This window comes from Seriola dumerili, unplaced genomic scaffold, assembly GCF_002260705.1.
Source record: "Seriola dumerili isolate Sdu_G_001 unplaced genomic scaffold, Sdu_1.0 BDQW01000044.1, whole genome shotgun sequence".
In the NCBI taxonomy this organism is placed as follows: Eukaryota; Metazoa; Chordata; class Actinopteri; order Carangiformes; family Carangidae; genus Seriola; species Seriola dumerili.
Genome location: NW_019174299.1, coordinates 7166708 through 7185485, shown reverse-complemented (window position 1 = coordinate 7185485; position 18778 = coordinate 7166708). Strand labels below are relative to the sequence as shown.

General features: G+C 40.9%; 1 protein-coding gene across 1 annotated transcript; it reads right to left on the bottom strand.

Annotated features, from left to right (window-relative positions):
* Nucleotides 1-904: 904 nt before the first annotated feature.
* On the bottom strand, nt 905-17396 carry LOC111217633 (protein FAM83F-like). Its single transcript, XM_022739592.1, has 5 exons — nt 16892-17396; nt 9308-9475; nt 6427-6548; nt 3119-3918; nt 905-1621 (listed from the first exon to the last, which is right to left on the bottom strand). Exons 1-5 carry the CDS (start codon nt 17363-17365, stop codon nt 1572-1574), a joined length of 1614 nt encoding a protein of 537 aa, XP_022595313.1. The 5' UTR covers nt 17366-17396; the 3' UTR covers nt 905-1571.
* Nucleotides 17397-18778: the final 1382 nt, after the last annotated feature.

Sequence of the window (18778 nt, the reverse complement as noted above, 5' to 3'; positions counted from 1 at the left end):
TGCAGACCATGCACAATAGGAAATATATTCTTTTTGCTTGTCTGCAGAGCATCCTTGGGATGTGTGTAGAAGTTGACTGGAGTCCACCTGTAGGAAACTGAACTGATCGGATGGGGTTTAGAAAGACACACACCCGTGTGTATGAGGCCCTACACTTCACGCTGCAAGTCAGGACCAATGAACTCCAGTGAACTCCCTGGAGACCTCTGTTAGAAAACTGTGAGTCAGAGATCAGAGTGAAACTTCCCAGTGGCCTCAGTAATTGTGAAATGGAAGACGTTTGGAACCACCAGGAACTACTAAGACCAGGTCTGGCCAAACTGAGGTACCAGGCAAAATGTGAACCCAAAAGTCACTTAAACAGACTTGAAACATAGAGGTGCTCTGGTCTGGTCTGCTGCATTAGAGCATTCTGGATGTGAGATTAACTGTTGTGCTGAGCTGCATGTTGGTAAAGAAGTAGGTAAAGGTTTGCAGAAGTGAAACCTGTTTAGAAAAATGTGAGTTTCAAAAAAAAAAAAAAAAAAAAAACTGGGCAATGGGTCAGTATTTTCAACTATTAGTACATAACGATGTTTAAGACTTTTTAATACCTTAATTCCCATTAATTATGACTGCTTACTCCATTGCCCTGGACTTATGACACTGGGCACACTGCCAGTGGACCTCTACGTCAGACCTTATGTCTTCATAATTTAATCAACAGACCAGGAACAGGTTCTACTGAGCTGCAGGAAATTCATCTGCTCACTGAACCTTTTCATAAGATACTTGACTTGCTGGAAAACCACTTACACTTTAATTTATTTGACATTTAATCACACAAACCATTTATTTATTTATTCATTTATTATTATTAATAAAAAAAAAACATTTTTTCAAATTCCATATATCTACAAAAATGTGATGATTTGTGGATCAAGTGGTTCTGAAGGATTCACATTTTAATCTCTTCCAGTTTCACCTGGATGAAAACAAAAGGCCAAAGTGCGAACACATGAAGCACGACTGTCGACACTCTACATTATTCACAGCCTGTACAACCCACTCTGAACACTTACTCTGTTACCAAGCGTCCCTGTAAAGTGAAACTCAGGGGCAACAGCACAACTGATCACTTTTCCTGTCTCTGTAGCAACCACAGGCGTGACGTAATCCACCCACACCACCTGGGTGGCATCGCGGCCCCTCAGTGGTGTTAGGGTTTAAGCACACAAGTGTAAAACATAAAAACAACACTGTATTAATAATTTAATACAAAAAAAAACATAGAAAAACAAAATAATGGCAATGCAAATCTCCCCTCAGCCCTTTGGCTACTAGGAGAGATTGTATGGAGTTATTCCTCACATGATTAGTTAAACATCTCTTTGGTGCAGAGTCCCATAATGCACCAGCAGAGGACTTTCAGCCAAACCACAGCAGTACAACAGGCCGAAGATGGGGGCGTCTTGTAAAGTGACATGACTTAGTTTCAGTGAGGTAACACTGACTCAGCTGTTGCATAATGTTTAACCATCAGATCCCCCAGCTGATCTTATCACTCTGACGACAGACTCCTGGTTTTGATCTCATGACTGGATGCAGTTCTTCTTCTGGTGCCGTCGCCGGCTTTTGAATCCTGTTCAAATGAAGACACAGATTGATTAAAAGGTATATATTTAGGTATATAAGAAGATATATTTGTAGTTTTAAGAACCTAAAACCATCTCAGTGTAGTTTTACATCTCCTCTCTCAGGCTTCTCTGTGGAGCTCTAGTAACAACAGGTCAGTGAGCCAATCAGAAGAGAGGAGGCTCTGAGCCTCTCTTCTGATTAGCTCACTGTTTTCTGAGTGATCCAATAAAAATATAGCAGATTTCAGGAAAACACTTAAAGAAACCAAATCCTGTAAGGTTGGATTGTGGGTCCAGGTGGGTGTCCCGACGGCTGGTTTTAAGGCTCAGTTTCTGAATACAGGCTGTGTGCATCTCTCTTTGGACTGAGCGCTTTGATACTTTCACAGTATTTGTATAGAACCTAGACCTGCTTTATGATCAAACAACGCATGTAAAATATACCTTTATACCATATGGACCTTTAATATCAGTTAAACCAGCAATAACTGCTTTTGTTTTTTTTTCCCAGAGGAGACAAGTTGCAAACACAGCAGTGAGATATCAGCAGTTACAGAGCAACATGACTATTCGTTGGGAGTCATAGTTGTGTCACCTGATGTATCTCAGTCCAATATCCCCTCTCTTTCTTTCAGGTCTGTGTTTGGTCTTCACCAGCTCCTGAGGGAAATATCTGGCTCTTTAGCTGCTAAATGCTCCACTGTGTTCACCAGCTGCTCTCTGACTGAGTGTGTCTGCTGTTTGCAGCGGAGCAGGTAGAGGACAGTGGCTTTTTTTTTTTTTTGAACAGCTGTTTCTCTGAAAACAGCTGCTGCTGCTGCTGCTACAGGAAACGACTCTCTGACAGTCACTTCATAAATTGTAAGAATATTGATTATAGCCACTTTTAACACCAAATGAATTTTGTCTGCAGCTCTGAGTATCATAAATGTTCAAATACTGATTGGGTGAGTTGAATGTTTTCCCCACACTCATTGTCTGATTTTGATATGTCCTTTATATCGTGTGTGTGTGGAAACCTTCCTCTAGTATGATGAGCTTTTAGACATTTTTAAAAAATATGTCTACATGGAATATTTAGACATTTTGGAAAATACTCTTTTGGAGAGTTATTTGAAAGGACTGATACCAACCTCATGTGAATGGAAATGGCAGCTGTTTAGCTTAGCACCATAATTATAATTATTCTTTGTTGCAGCCTGACAGTCACTAGAGCTGAAATGATTAGTTGGTTAATCAGTTATTCGATCGATAGAAAATTAATCACCAACTGATCTGAAAATAGTTGAAAAGATTTCCCCTGATTTAAACCGTCATGTTCAGGTTTAGGACAGTTGTAACTAACTTCCACCATTTTTGGACATTTTATAAACCAAATAATTAATGGAATAATTAAGAAAATACTCTGCAGATTGATGTAATAATGAAAAGTCGTTAGCTGCAGCAATGATTCGGATTACAATATGGAAAAAGTGAAATGATAGCGATGTTTGAAGACGTACCATCTTCGTCTGGTGTGTTGATGGTCAGCAGAGACACACTCCGCTGAATGACCTTTGACGGCTTCTTGGTTTTGGATTTCAGTGGACCTGGTTTCTCAATGATCTCAAACGAATCCTCCAGCTCATTTCCTGCAATGCCGTTGGTCTCTGGCACTTTGGAGGTGGGCGAGGGACTGTGAGGAGTGACCACACCTTCCTCTATAGTTTCTGTGCTCTGATTGGCTCCTCTGCCTTTTAGGAAGTGCCTGAAGGAGCTGCGCTGTTTCTTCGCTCCGGGCGACTGGTTCTTCTTCAAGCCTCCCTTTCCGTCCTCATCCTCCTCCTCTGAGGGTGAACCAGGTCTCTGCAGGGCGATTCGGTCCACCTGCACCTTTCCATTCTTGCTGGCATGAAAGTAGCTGCTCTGCAGGCCGTTCCTTTGGTTCAGCCCACCAACAAGCGAGTCCCTGGGACTCGACAAGTCTTGTAGGGAGCCTGTGAGGCCCATACTATTCCCAAAAACCAGAGAGTACTTAGGATTGTGGTATTTATGTGCAGGCACCTTCAGATCAATCCGTTTGGAGTCCCCCACCGGCACTTGAAAGCGAGACGTGGGGACGGGAGGAGGTAAGATTTTCTCCACCTTTGGCTTCCTGATGGGTGAAGTGATCGGCGGCTTGGTGATGTTGAACTCCCTGTAGAGGTCGACCTGCTCAGACACGGCGTACAGCTCCCTGAAGTCGTTGTCGAAGAAGTCCACGATCTGTCCCGACATCACCGTGATTGCGTTCCTGTCCATCCGAGACGAACTCCAGGTGAAGCTGCAGGAGAAAAGACAGTAAACCAAACCATGAAGGTCAACTCGTGTTAGAAATAAAACATCTTTTAAAAGGAATAGTTCAACAATTTGGGAAATGTGCTTATTCACTTTCCTGCTGAGTTAGATGAGAGGACTGATCCCACACTCAGACTGTATCTGCACATAAATATGAAGCTCCTGCCACCTAGCAAAGCTTAGCTTAGCATAAAGACTGGAAACACTACTAAAGGTATCAACATCCACCTACCAGGAGGCTTTAATTCTTCCTCTTGCTAACCATCTGCCCATTTTGATGCTCCAGTTTTTGCCATGGATGTAATCTTTTAGTGCTCAATCAGACTGGGATAGCAAACAAGTATACAAAGTGGTCTGGAGCCAATCACTGAAAGGAGTTTTTAAAGATTTTTAATGTTTTTAAAGATTATTTCATTTTAAAACATTTAAAAATATCATTAATACTTACGCCAGGCTAGCTTCCCCCCCTTGTTTTCAGTCTTTATGCTAAGCTAAGCTAAGCTAACCAGCTGCTTCATATCAAGAGTGGTATCAATCTTCTCATTTAACCACAGCAAGAAAGAATCAGCAGATTTACCAACATTTTGAACTACTCTTGAAAAGTGTCTTCATGCTTTATAGTGCAACTTTTGTTTTGTGAGCACATGTACAGTCGTTTACAGCATTATGTAGTGTGGCAGCCACATGCAGCAGGAAGAGTTTGCACAGGTTATGAAAACTTGATATTTCTTCATGTAAACTTGAGTCATAATGAAGTCTCGCCTGAGTCAAAACATGACTGTGCTCATTTCACTTGTCACGAATCAGTCGTTCCAGTTTTGACTTTAGTGATCCGCGACTGTTCCGGAGGAAAACTGAACACTGCTTCACCCCTGATGTGGTCACTCATGTGGTTTACCAGTGGACTCTGACCTGACTGGTAGAAGTCAGTGGCAGATGAGACAGATGGCGTGTGGACAGGTCAGTCACTATTCAAAACATTTAAATCGGGTTATTTTTGCAGGGAGTCTGGTTCAAGTGTTTGTCAGTATCAAGTAAAGATACAGTCTGGATACAAACACTTGATAAACAGTTTATAATCCACTATAATTCAGTCATGAGCAGATATAAGGACATTTTTAGGGTTTATTAATGCTCAGTATTTGTCAGTATTATAACTTTACCTATAAAAACACATTTTTACAGAGATTATAAGCAGATTACTAACACTATGTTTTAGTGTTGTCATTATATGTTTAGACAGCAGCCTGCACAGTTCTTAACAAAAACATTAGTAAACTCTTGTATATGTGCCCCAACTGCACATATACAATTTGTATATACTGCTTATAAATGCTAAATCCAGGGGACTTTAAGTGTTACTGAGTTTCCGTACACAAGAATTTCTTTTAAACATTCAGTATAAATTTAAGAATAACGTGTATTAAAGGTCCCACATTGTATAAGGGTAGATGTCCATGTGTTGTTTGATTATAAAGCAGGCCTAAGTTCTATATTAATACTGTGAAAGTATCAAAATGCTCAGTCCACAGAGAAATGCACACAGCCTGTATTTAGACACTGAGCCTTAAAACCAGCCGTCAGGACTTCTGGAACTTTGTGATGTCACAACAAAGCAGTCACCTCTCTCAGCCATGCCCCAAGCCCCGCCCACCTGGACCCACCATCCAACCTTGCGGGATTTGGCTTCTCCGAGTGTTTACCTGAAACCTGCTATATTTTATTAGATCACTCAGAGCCTCCTCTCTTCTGATTGGCTCAGTGACCTGTTGGATCTTTAGAGATTTTTTAGTTGATTATAAGTTTAGCAATAACAGGAGCCCTTGTATATACACATTTGTGTAATAATAACCACCTTGTTATGGTCTACAGTTTGTTATATATTTCCTTCCTACATTTTAAATATAACACAAGCAAATATATGTAAAACACCTACTCCACGCAGCACTCGACCACAGGTGACGTTATTCCTGCACTAATGTCTGTCTGTCTACACATTCGATGGGAGTGTAAGGGTTAACAGACGTATAGTGTAGTAATTATTTCTCTGAACCTGGTTAATCAAGTAAACACTTAAAAAGATTTTTCGCCTCTGCGTCATAATCTTACAAACATTTTACACGTCTGCCTCAATCAGTGATCATAATGGCTTATGGTTGATTTATAACAATAGATTAAGGAGCAGGTCCAACAAAAGATAAAGAGAAAGTGCTTTAAAAAGCATTCCAGTCATTCAACAAGTTCAGTATGCTTCACAAAGTCATTAGTCTGCTGGCCTGACTTTCTATTATGTTGTAACTGCTGTCCAGGTCTGTGTTGTGTTTAATGATGAATTGTTAGGGACATTATGCTACAGTTGGTGCATAATTATAATATATATATATATATACATATACAGTTATAATCAAAAAAACACATGGACATCTACCTTTATACAATATGACACCTTTAAAAAGTGTGACTGGCTGAAATGTGTGAATCATTCAGAGCTCACCTGTAAGACCCGAACATGACTTTCTCTCCATCCACCAGCATGTATTTGGAGCACAAGGAGCCGGGCAGTTTTCCAAAGGACAGGGCCAGCCCTGCCCCTCTCACCATCCGCACACGGAGGTTCTGTAAAGAAAACACCCGCTTAATTACACACTTCACCTGGCTTAGCATCGCACAGGTAGAGCCAGGTAAACACACTCAGCCACAACTATCAAAAAGAGCAACGATGTATCATGCACGACTGGTTGATTTAAGGCGACGCCAAGTCAAACTGCGCTGTCACACCTTGCGACATAAAGTCAACTTTCTCATGAAATATAAGACAAAACTCAAACCCTTTAGCCACATGTGTTTGCTTACAGGGAAGAGAAACAAGAGGAAAAGGAGACGTTAATACAGAGTAGACACACAGGGAGGAGGCTTCCCTCTGCCGCGGAGGTGCAGCATCGAGTTACACTCTTTGGATCTGTGCTCAGAATCTATGAATGTTCATTTGTGAGAAATAAGAGTAACAGAGCTCAGTGCTCTGAAAAGGCCTTTCACAGCCTTATCAACTGACACCACAGGAGCCAGGTACTCCAGTGCTCCAGTTAAACTAGACTGCAGCTACAAAACTCTGCGTACAGCAGATAAGGCTGGGTACTGTGTCCCACAGGAGATAGGATGACAGTCCGGCTCAGTGCGCTGCTGTTCGCTCTGCATCTAGACCAGCACTTACTGTCATTCCTCAGGTTCTGCAGCTCAGTATTAAATGTTAATTCATAAAAGTAAGATGATGACATAACGAGATAACGATGTGAGCTATTAATGTCACCTGAGTCATGGTGTGGAAGGGTGTTAAGTGATCTCAAGACTGTGTTGTAAGGCCTCGGTTATATTGGCTTGTGGACGTGTACGCGGACACCTGTGGACACCGTGGACACGTAGTTGTTTTAATGTATACGCCACTTGGAAGGTGCGTTTCATAGATGTATAGTAGATTGTCGCGTATGTATTCCACGCATTCGCACTATGAGTCAAATCAAAATGGGGACATCCATGCAAGAGGAGCTGTGCGTCTGTTGTACGAACTGTTGAGGTGAGGGCAGCGGCGGACCTCCCCACACAGCCTCTCTTCAAACTCAGTGCCCATGTTTGTTTTCCAGCTCATGCATAGTTCATTCAAACAACTGGCACGGGTCAACTTTCTCAAGGAAAAGATAAAACTAGGGCTGCACAAATATTATCAAAATCGCAACATGACCAAGTGCAATATCCAAGTCGCAGGAGCTGCCGTTTTTTTGTTAAAAAGGTAAAATGTGTCACAACAGACCAAAATTGAAGCGCTGTGGTGCTACAGAGACGCTTCGGCCTATAATTCATATTGTACTGACGTAAAAGGAAAATGTTTGTTTGGTACAATCACCAACAAAAATCACATCATCATCATTTTCAGAATTTTTTCTGTGAAAATATAATGCAATGGCAATTCAACTGAATCATGACTCATAGCACAATATGAAAGCAATTGCAATATGATTTTTTTTTTTGGCATATGGTTCAGCCCTAGATAAAACCCTTTAGCTATGTGTTTACTTAAAGGGAAGAGAAACAGAAAGTAAGAAAAGGAAACATAAATGCTGAGTAGACACACTAAGGCCTCTTTTCTACCAAAAACCTGCTAAGACCCACTAACATCAGGTTTTTGTCGACAGCGGAAAGGGGTTCAATGGGCATTCACACTTTGGTCAAATGACTCAAATGCAGAAGACGCAGGTATTTATCGACTATGGCTCCGATTGGCATTGACGTAAATACAACACTCGGGTTAACACGCCAAGTTTTGCCTCTTTTCCTGCTGTAATGTCAAACACTGTAAACACACCTGTCACCTGTGCAGCGCGCTGCTGCAGAGCTGCTGCAGAGCTGCTGCAGGCCCAAAATACATTTTAAACACACAATCACCGACTGATAGTGTCTCACACGAGGCTCCGTCACTGACAGGAGCTCCAACCTGAGGATGAGACGCAACTGACTTTCTCCCCTGCGCACGCGCGTGTGTGTGTTTGTGTGTGTGTGTGTGTGTGTGTGTGTTACTGTAACTGCACTTGTGTAACTCCACTGACAGTGTAAAAGCAGTCAATCAAGCTTTTTTTTTTTGCTGGATTACCCGTGTTTAATAAACCTGCTTACTTATTTTTGGTGTAAAAAGAGTATAGGAGGAGGCTTTCCTTGAGAGTTGTTGAGATGGGACTAACAAGGTTTTAACAACCCCACAAGAGCTTAAAGACCTGGAATTCCCCTCTAGCCAGTGAGAACTGAAGAAGCCTTTCAGGTTAGAGAACCTCAAACAAGTCAGCTTTCCTTCATACAGCTCTTAGAGACACCATGACCTGGGAGACTGAGAATCTTAGTAGACAACGTCTCCCTAATGAATGAAAGGGCTAACTAGGATTTCCACAACCTGGCAACCCAAAAGTTGTCCTTATTAATGAAATATAACTTTATCTATAAAGTATTAGTAAATCATTAATGAACCATTCATTGATTACAGCCTTTATGAATGGTGCCTTATCAGGAAGTGGCAGTCATTTATTCATACAACAGAACTATTTAATTAGCTCATTTACTGTCACGTTTTAACGGGTCGACCAGATCAAACACGTCTGTGCTCATATTGTCTCTTTCCTAAACAAGGTGACATATGATACACAACGTGTTTTAATCCATGATAATCCTTTACATTGTCTGCTGCAGGAGAGCAGTGACCCACTGAGGCGCTTCGAACTTCCCATGTTCATTTGCTCTTTGTGTATTGTGTGAGCGAGCGAGCGAGCGAGCAAGCCTCCTCCTCCCTCTGTGCAAGCGCTCTCCCTCCACTGTTTGCTGAGCTCAGTCCTCACCCGCAGATGCACCGCGTTGATCTGCAGCCGAGCGCACATATCCAGGAAGTGGGGCACTCCTTTGGCCTCCAGCACAGCGTAGACAGCCACCCCGCGCCGTGTAGAGGCATCCAGCAGGTCCTGGAGGATCTGCAGGTCTGTGAGGAGGTCCATGACTATGGCAACCACCTGGGAAACACAGGGAGATTGAAATCCAGCCAGGCAGAGAGAGACAGCAGCACCGACAGAGACATTTACTCAAGTGGAAAATTGAGATACTTGAACTTTACTTCGAGGATTTGCCTTTCACGCTACTTTACACTTCTACTCACTACAGAGAAAGAGAGAAATACTTTTTTACCAACAGCTGAAGTTAGTTCACAGATGAAGATAAGATCCACAATGATGATGATCTTACCAAACAGGAAGCATTTTAATTAAAGCAGTCATTCTCAACTTTCTCTGTGAGACATGCGTCCACAGCCCCTGTCTTCTTCATTACTTTGACCTATTTTCAATATCTGCCATTTGAGCCAGTTTCAGCTGCAGCCATAATCTGTTTAAACCATTTATCCAGTAGTTTTAGTTACTATAGTACTATTACAACTTCTCCTTTGCTTCCTAACTACTTCATGTGTGGTGTGAAGTGTTACCAGGCACAAACACATACAATGTCACCAAAGTACGCATCCCTGCATGTTATTATTATTTATTTAGTTTGGGTTTTTTGGGGTTTTTTTGGGTTTTTTTTTTTTACTGTTGCGTTAAACCCATGCCTCCTGGTCTCTGTCATCCACAATAGACCTATCCTTTTTTTATATTATTACACTGGTTTCCTACTGTATTTCCTATGATTTTTTTTTTTTGCATTGTCCAGTAGTAAAACTCCTGTAGCCTACTGATCATAAAAAGTGTTAACTAACTACACTCCGATCTGCCGGTGTAGTTTTCCTGATTTCTTCCTAAATGCCCCGTATTAACAGTGGTCATATTGTTTTTCTGACACAACAATCAGTCACTTTATTTGTCCCAGTGGGACAATCGAGTATGCAGCAGTGCAGTATACTGTATGCATCTAGCACACATAAAAACACCAAAAACACCGGGCACATAAATACAACACCAAGACCAAAAGATAAAGGTCAATAAGTTCATAAAAAAACAGGCAGTTCGTTAGTCGACAATAAAAAGCAACGTCTACCTTTTCCTTCTAGAATTTATGAGGGAGATGACAGAGGGTATAAAAGAGTGTTTGAGTAACGATCCCGTAGAGATGTGATTTACTATGTTGTAAGGCCATTATTTTTGCATAAAAATATAACTCAAGAGTATCTGTAATGCTGCCATTTTATTAGCTAAATGGCAAATACACAAAATTCAAGTCTATCCCTGAATTCCTGAATTATAAATTCAAAAATCATTGTTTTTAATCATATTGTTTTTAATGATCTGAATGCAAAAAAAAAAAAAAATACAAGTAACCCTGAATGGGACTGGAGCAACTATAATTTAAAATCTAATTCAAAAATAAATTGTTAAAGTTAGCAACTCAACCAGCTATAGAAGTAAAATGTTACTTGCACATTAACGCATCAGTAATAATCCACTAGCATAACATATCATGGTACAACAATCACATTATACTTTTGCCTATAATACTTTAAGGACCTTTAATTACCTACTTCAGAGAGTACTGCACTCCTATAACACAGAGTACTACACTACAGATATGTGTAGAAGTAACATAAGTAGCAGAAATACCAGACAGTGCAAATAACAGTCAGGCTCATTCAGACTCTCTCTCCTCTCATTGGTTCGTTTTCCTGGTGAAGATCACTGAGCTGTACGCAGGTCACCGATGACATCACACCTCACGATTTCTGGGTGACCGAGTTAAGATTCACGTCTCGGTACGCAAACACAACTGCTGCAACATTAAGACCAATGAAACCTTTTCAACACTCCCACTGCCAGCGAACACAAAGGCACATAACAGGTGAGCACATCGCACGCAGACGAGGCAACAGTTGATGCTTCCGTGGAACTTGTTTTTCCAGGTGATTAAAAACAAGGTCACGCCAGAGAGTCTCAACACAGTCCAGCAACAGCTGCAATTAACATGGATTGCTTAATTAATTAAACAGCAGTGTCTCAGTGTTCAGGGCCATTACATCAGCCCGTCACAAGACACAAGACATAGCACATATACAGGACACGTATCGGTCTACTTTCAGTGCAGCTTTACTACTGACTATCTTCTTAGACACACACGAGTGTGTTTTACAGCCCCACTGGGCTTTTATATCTCATGTGAGATCATGTGAGGGTTTTTCCATTTCCTTATTGCAGCACTGGTTGTACATGTTTGGGCCTGATCCAGGAGTTTCCTAGCAGAGAGAGAGAGCTCCATGTGGGTACAATCTGAAACTACACTGATGATAAAAGTAAACAGCTAAACAGCTAATAAAAATCTGTCATTTGTAATTTTAGTTGTATACATTTTTTGAAGACCCGATCATCCTTAAAGAGTACGTCATCTAGAGAGCTAATAAAAACAAATGAAATGGTCAAAGTTGTCATATTGACATTTAAGGTGTATTAATTGATTTCCAAACGTCAAGCACTGAGTAACACGAAGAAAAACATTCCACCTTTTCAGTGTCCAGTGGGGGGGGGGGGGCTCAGTGGCTCACCTGCTAGAGAGCGCATCACATGGGCCTTGTCCTAACCGCAGCAGCCGTGGGTTCGAGTCCGACCCATGGCGTTTTGCTGCATGTCCCCTCTCTCTCGCTCCCTGACTTTGCTGTCCATCTCTCACTGTACTGTCAGAATAAAGGCCAAAAATGCCCAAAACAAAGTGTCCGCTAGCTGCCGGCCCCTGAGCTGCTCACTGAATCAAATGGTTAATTCATCATTCACTCTTCTGAAACTTTCTTTATCCGTGATGCACTTACACAGAAACATGACACAGTCAGTTTTCTGGAAATGAAAGCTAGCTCAGCTACATTTTCATAGGCTAGCCTGTTAGCTTAGCTTCACCTCCAATGTGGCTTCATTTGCTCGACATAAGTCAGTAAATGAAATCAAAACGCAAACTACTTGTGTTCATTCACCTGCTGCTTAATGCTATGCTAATTACAACCTGCTACACCCATGTTACGGTCTAATATTACTGAGCTGGATGTTTGTCTGAGGCTGCGTCACATTTTCAACATGAAGAAGCTGTTCATAAAGTCAGCCTAACATTTGATCATGAGATCATAGGAGACTGATCTATGGAAACTTGTCACCGTAGGAACAGTGGTTACATAACCTTAGAAACTGAACCGCGTGTGTGCACCATAGGTGTCCCTCTGGTACTTAAACAAATAGCACTACACCTCTGCTCTGAGCCTTGTTAAGATACTGCCGTAGTGCTCTGCTTTACTCTGCTTGGTTTCAAAGAGATAAAAACATGATCATCTCACTCAACCGGCAAAAGTTTTCATTTATTTCTTTTCATTGCAAACATAAGACTGTACGAAATATGAGACTCTAAGACTGTCTGTGGATTTAACACCTGCTCTTACTCTTGAAAGCAGTTGAATGAGAAGCACGATTCTCCACCTGTCCTGAAAACATTTGCTGCTCAATCCACAGCTCATCATCACATAAATGACACTGCTGGGGTTCGTCTCTCGATCTGAGATGATCATCTCTAATAGAATCAATTTCTGCCTCCAGAATTAGCACATCTGTACGAGTGTGTGTGTTTCTGTAGTTATAAGAGCGGCAATTTGAACTCCTGAAATGCACAAGTATTCTCTCAAGCACTGGGCAGGCTGTCATGAGTAGATGAGAGGTGTAATCTCAGCATATGAGCAGCTAATTAAACTGTGAAGGCTCGGAGTAGGCTACTGTAAATAGATAATGAAGAGAATCAACTTATGTCATCAAGTACATTCCGTTGACTAACCAGTCCCACAGTCACAGGTCGCCCTTGTTTAATCCCCGTCTTGTATCTGTGTGCATCTTTTTTTTGTCCATTATGACTCTCCATCCAGACTAAAACAGCAATATCTTCCCCTAAAACAGCTCCACAAAAATATATATGGAATAAAAATAATATGGAAGTATAAAAACAAATAAAAAGAATTAAAAAAAAAACACTTTTCCCCTATCGCCTTTGCATTTTTTTTTAATTTATTTATATATTTCTCTTCTCCACATTTTTTAATTTACTCATTCATTCCTTTATTTCTTTATTTATTCATTCGTGTTTATATTTCCACATTTATTTTCTTCTTCTTCTTCTTCTTTTACCGATTTATTCTTTTTTATGGCACCCCTATGATTCCATACTCCACAGCTGCATCGCCACAAAAAAAAACCATTCCACACCCACTTAAATGCCCTTTGTGTAGGGAAACACTACAGTATCCCCAGTACAGTGATCATGAACAATATCATTATATTATGACGGATATAAACCTAGCTATAGTCTAGTTCACCTTTTATCCGTTTACCATCCTCCTCACCTCAAAAAGAGAAACGGTGCTTTCTGTGCCAGTTAGAACAAACCGTGTCTCCTCAGCCTCTGGTGCCAAACATCAGGCCAAGCACAAGTTAACATTCCCCTCTTTAGCTTTTTTTTTTTTTTTTTTTTTTCCATACCCAGCAGGTTAACCACTCAGCGGGAATCTCTGAGTGGGCGAGGGAGAAATTAAGAAGACGAGGCTTGGCTGCAGGATCGAGGGGGAGGCTTGAACGAGTCTTTATTTTCCTGCTGCAAGTCCTGATGTGCAGCTGACATTTAGAGCAGCTCGACCTTCAACGTCTGCACCACGTGTGACTCGGCTTGTTAAAACCTGCAAGCGGCTGATCCCGTCGCGGTTTTTAGATTTTATAACTGATGCCGTGGGCTTGGCGAGCCCTTCCCTGGAAAATTGATCTGATTCTCTATAGGTTCTTGCAGATGTTGAGTATAGATGCAGAACAGCGCCTAGGGATAGTCCTGTACCTGTATCTGACTTCACTGCATTCTGTTGAACAGCACATGGCAATTAATCAAACAGACACCATCACAGTTTGACTGTGGGACGAGCTGCAGTTTTTCATTTCTTTATCCTCTAGAAGATAAATTGATTTTATTTGAACAAAGACATGTTACCTGTTAAGAATTGGTACATTTTCAAGATTTACAATGACTTACCAGTTAATTAGGTACACCTTGCTCAAACTAATGAGGTCTAATCCTGTAATAAATCCTCCTTCACCTCCATGTTCAGTTTGCGTTAGAGTCATTTCAGAGGTGCTGATTCATGTTTAAGATCATTATGGAAGATGCGGTTTGGGGTGCTGTTGAATTGCACTGAGTAATACTAATATTTTCTCCGTCTACGGTTCAGTACAGTGGACCGTGATAATGAAAATTTGGGGTAATAACTCTTAACTGTCACTTTTATTTTCACTTCCACATTTATAGCAGAGATGACTGGATTGGTCCGAACTTGTAGAAACTTGTCTGAGGTTAATGACAGACTCGCAGTAAATAGTTTCTGCAGTTATCTGGGTTTAAATCAATAGAATAACTGTGTTAAATATAAATATGACAAATATAAGCCAAGATGTGTTCCACTGTTATGTATGACATATCAACATGATGACGAAAAAAAACCTCAGACTTCACCTTTGAATGATCTATGTTTTTAGTCTAAAGCTGCAGCGAACATCACTTCATGACGTCCTAACTGACTAATCTCGCAATTATTTTGTCAATTAACCGATTCATTTTTTTTGTCTGTAAAACTATTTGTTCATCACATCTTCATAAAGCAGCATCTTTCAGTTTATTGTTTCATCTGAAAACCAAAAATCCAAAGACGCACATTTCAGAAGAACAGACGAAAAGAAAGACCGCAAAGAATGATGAAACGTTTTTGTCCACAAAATGTCAGGAAATGTGAAAAACATAATTTCCCACAAAACATTTGAGTTTAGTATCATATACGACATAGAAAAGCATTACCTATTCATGCTGGAGAAGCTGGAGCCAGCAAATATTAGACATTTTTGCTTAGAAATAAAAAGCTATTACTACATTATCTATAATAGTTTCTGATCAGTCAACAAGTTGTCGCAGCTCTAAAGAAAAGCAGCAAATATTCACAATTTCAAAGGTGGAAGAAGCAAATGTTTGATATTTTTACTTAAATTATTAATAAATTGTTCTCTCATGTCGACACTCTGACATTCTGATGACTATTCAATTAAGAGCATCAGCAACATAACAATAATATGTTAGTATGACCTTTGTTTATGGTTTGGAAATAAATCTAATCCACAGTATGTGTGGATCAATTACCGAACGGGCCTGCGGGGAACAAGTCTAGGGGCCATAAGGCTCAGGGGCCTCTGGGCCACGGGGGCCACAGCCTCTCTATCAAGTGACATCTATTGTTTCTTGTCAATGAAAATGACCGTAAAGAGACGATGACCACAAAGAGACAAAAAGTGACCACAAAAGCCTTTTACAAATCTGTGCCCAGGGACCGATTGTCTCATAATGCGTCCATGGCAACATTCATGTTCCACAGTATATTTTCTTTGGATTGAAATAAATCCTTTGCATTCATTTCAACTATGATTTAAAACAGGCTCCTGTCTCCTCCACACACAAAGGACACAAGTAGAGCGACAGTAATCGCTCTCAGCCTGGGGGTCTTTGTCTCTTTCACTGGTGTAGGTGAGTAACAGTCACATGATCACCTGTAGCCAATCATTTTGAATATTTCAAAACTATTATTCAGGTGTGGGCCAAGTAGGTCAGGGCCTGGTTTTTTTTCTCTGTAAGGACAAGAGGCCAGTTTTATTACACGGTCGGTTATTTTCCAGCAGCAGTGTGATAAATGTGTTCCTGTAACACAGCCTGGAGACTTCAGGTCGTCATCTCTGTAGGAGAGTTTACACACAAACTCAGGCTTTGGGATTTAGATTTGACTTGATTGTCAAACTGCCTTTAATCTGTAAATCTACCTGCATTAATCTTATCAGGTGAAAAGCATTCTGTCTGACTTTCACTGCAGCAAAGTTTGATATAAATGATGCTGTAGGGAAGCATTATTGATTGTTTTCTTAAATAACAATTAAGTGTTTGACCCAAACATTTAATTGTTATTTTAAAATTCTAAAATGTCCAGTGTCGTGAGATGACTTACTTCAAAACCCAACAATGTTCATTTTATCAGTCATGAACAAAAAAGAAAAAAATGGAATAAAAGATGCTGGAAAGAGTAAATGTTGAGTGTACCAGGATTTGTCACACAGTCCCTAAACTACTGGAAACAGGCAGAAAAATGTAGACTGATTAGAAATAAAACCTTCTGGACTGATTTGGGTTTTTTGCAGTGTCAGTTTTCTTTTCACATGAGAATAGCGTGGAACTGCAACAATTAGGTCTAGATGATTAACAGAAAATTAATTGGCAGCTATTTTGACATTTGGATGTTGGACTTTGAGTCTAATAAAACAGGTGATTTGTTTCTCTATTTTCTGGTTATTGATTGATTCACCAATCGATGATGAAGATAATCGTTAGCTGCAGCCCTGAAGTGAAGCTGAAGTTACCTTTTGTGATTCCTGGATCAGTCTCCTCACCACCTGCTTGATGTGCGGCCCGGGCTCTTTGGGCGGATGGGTGTACACGGACACCCGGGTCACGCCCTTGTAGAGGCCGCTGCTGCCGGGCCAGCCGATGTCCAGAGACGGGACCTCCGTGTCGGACATCTGGGGCCAGTAGGTGGAGTGGACCCCGGAGTCCGCGCTGGAGGACTCCTTGGACTTCTCATGCTCCGCGGACTCGGAGTCGCTGTCCGTGTCGTACTCTTGAAAGGTTTTCCGGATGGACTTCACCTCCCTGGCGGAGAGGAAGTCCTTGATGTTGTCCTCTTTGAGTCGCATCTTGAAGGCACCGTCCCCGTTCCTCAGCAGCTGCTCCAGCGCCGCCCGCTGCTCCTCGCTGTAGTAAAACGCGGGTTTGGACTCCGGGATCTTCTCGTTGACGTGGTCGTCGTCCATGCACACCAGCTGGGACTCCGCCATGACCGATACAAGTTCCCCCGCAAGTCGCTCCTGGTTCACCGGGGCCGCTGCTCTGCAACACCGTTCTACCTGTGCAGACAGGTAAGTTCTGAGGCGACACCGTCAGGTGAAAGCAAGGGGCGGAGCCTGGCAAAGCTGCTCACATTATTAGAGAATTTCCTGTTACACAACTCTCAAAATAAAGTTGTCGCTGTTGAAAGTTGGTCTACTGCTATTTTCAAACTGCCACACTGTAAAAATATTCCATTACAAGTAAAGGTAAAGTAAAAGTATAATCAGTAAAATTTACTTAAAGTATCAAAAGTAAATGTTCTCAATGCAGAAAAATGACACCTTATTGTTAATTATATCATTAGATTATATAATTAGCTGGTCAAGGTGGAACTAATTCTTAACTATTTTATATAAGACTGCGACTAATGATTATCATTAATCTTATTATTTTCTCAGCCATGAAATGAAAATATTATCAGCAACATGTTAAGTATTAAACAAATAGAGTATGAATGCAGGACTTTTACTTGTAATGCAGTATTTTTACATTACTGTATTGTTACTTTTACTCTAGTAAAGGATCTGAATCCATCTTCCACCACTACAAACTACAGAGAAGCACAAATGAGTCAGATGTCCCAGGAGGCAACTTTGAATCTGACCCAGGACAGATCCTACAAACAAGGCAGATTAAAACATCAACAAATGATGCAGGAGATGGAGGTGATGAAGAGACAGGGGGAGCAAAGTAAAACAGCCCTGGTGATAAAATCCCCCTGTAATGACTTGCACACATGCAATATGTGAATTAACTAAAAACAGCAACAGGCTTTTCACAATAAATGTCAGAGAAACAGAGAGGAAATTTCCAAGCACCAAAAAAGTTTTTATTGACGCAATGTTTTGACCTCAAAGGTTTTGATGAAGACCTTTGCAAAGGTATCTGACTTTAAATAAAATTTCAATGCAAAAGTCTTCATCAAAACATCAATAAAACAATAAAAAAAAATTTGGAGAGCATGCAAACTTTGTTGTGGGAACTTGTGCGCTGCTTTCTCTGCAGCACCTGTATGTGCTGCACATTGTTCACATTCTTGCTCAGAATAATCAGTTTACATGTAAACTGGATTTAGAGGACATCATGTAAACCTGATTTTGTCCGCAGACTGTCCAGCTGCTATGTGTGTTCAGCTGCACACAGTAGTAAACTGACTGAACAGAGGTGAGAGTTTAAAAATTAACCTGCTTGATGAAAGTGGAGTAGAACTCACCAATTCATCATTGAAAGCAGTATAACCAGTCAGTAGTTAATGACTAAAACTGGTGTGGTAACGTGAACATTTACCCAACATGAAATATTTAAAAACATCCTATAAGCACATTATATTAAGATCGTGGCTGTGGCTCAGCATAACCGCA

What these genes read in the sequence shown, in the direction of transcription:
- LOC111217633 (XM_022739592.1), bottom strand. Translation starts at nt 17,365, where the DNA reads ATGGCGGAGTCCCAGCTGGTGTGCATGGACGACGACCACGTCAACGAG. An exon ending in TGATCCAGGAATCACAAAAG is followed by an intron (nt 9,476 to 16,891) that starts GTAACTTCAGCT and finishes TGTGTTTCCCAG; the next exon opens with GTGGTTGCCATAGTCATGGA. An exon ending in TCAACGCGGTGCATCTGCGG is followed by an intron (nt 6,549 to 9,307) that starts GTGAGGACTGAG and finishes TTTTCTTTACAG; the next exon opens with AACCTCCGTGTGCGGATGGT.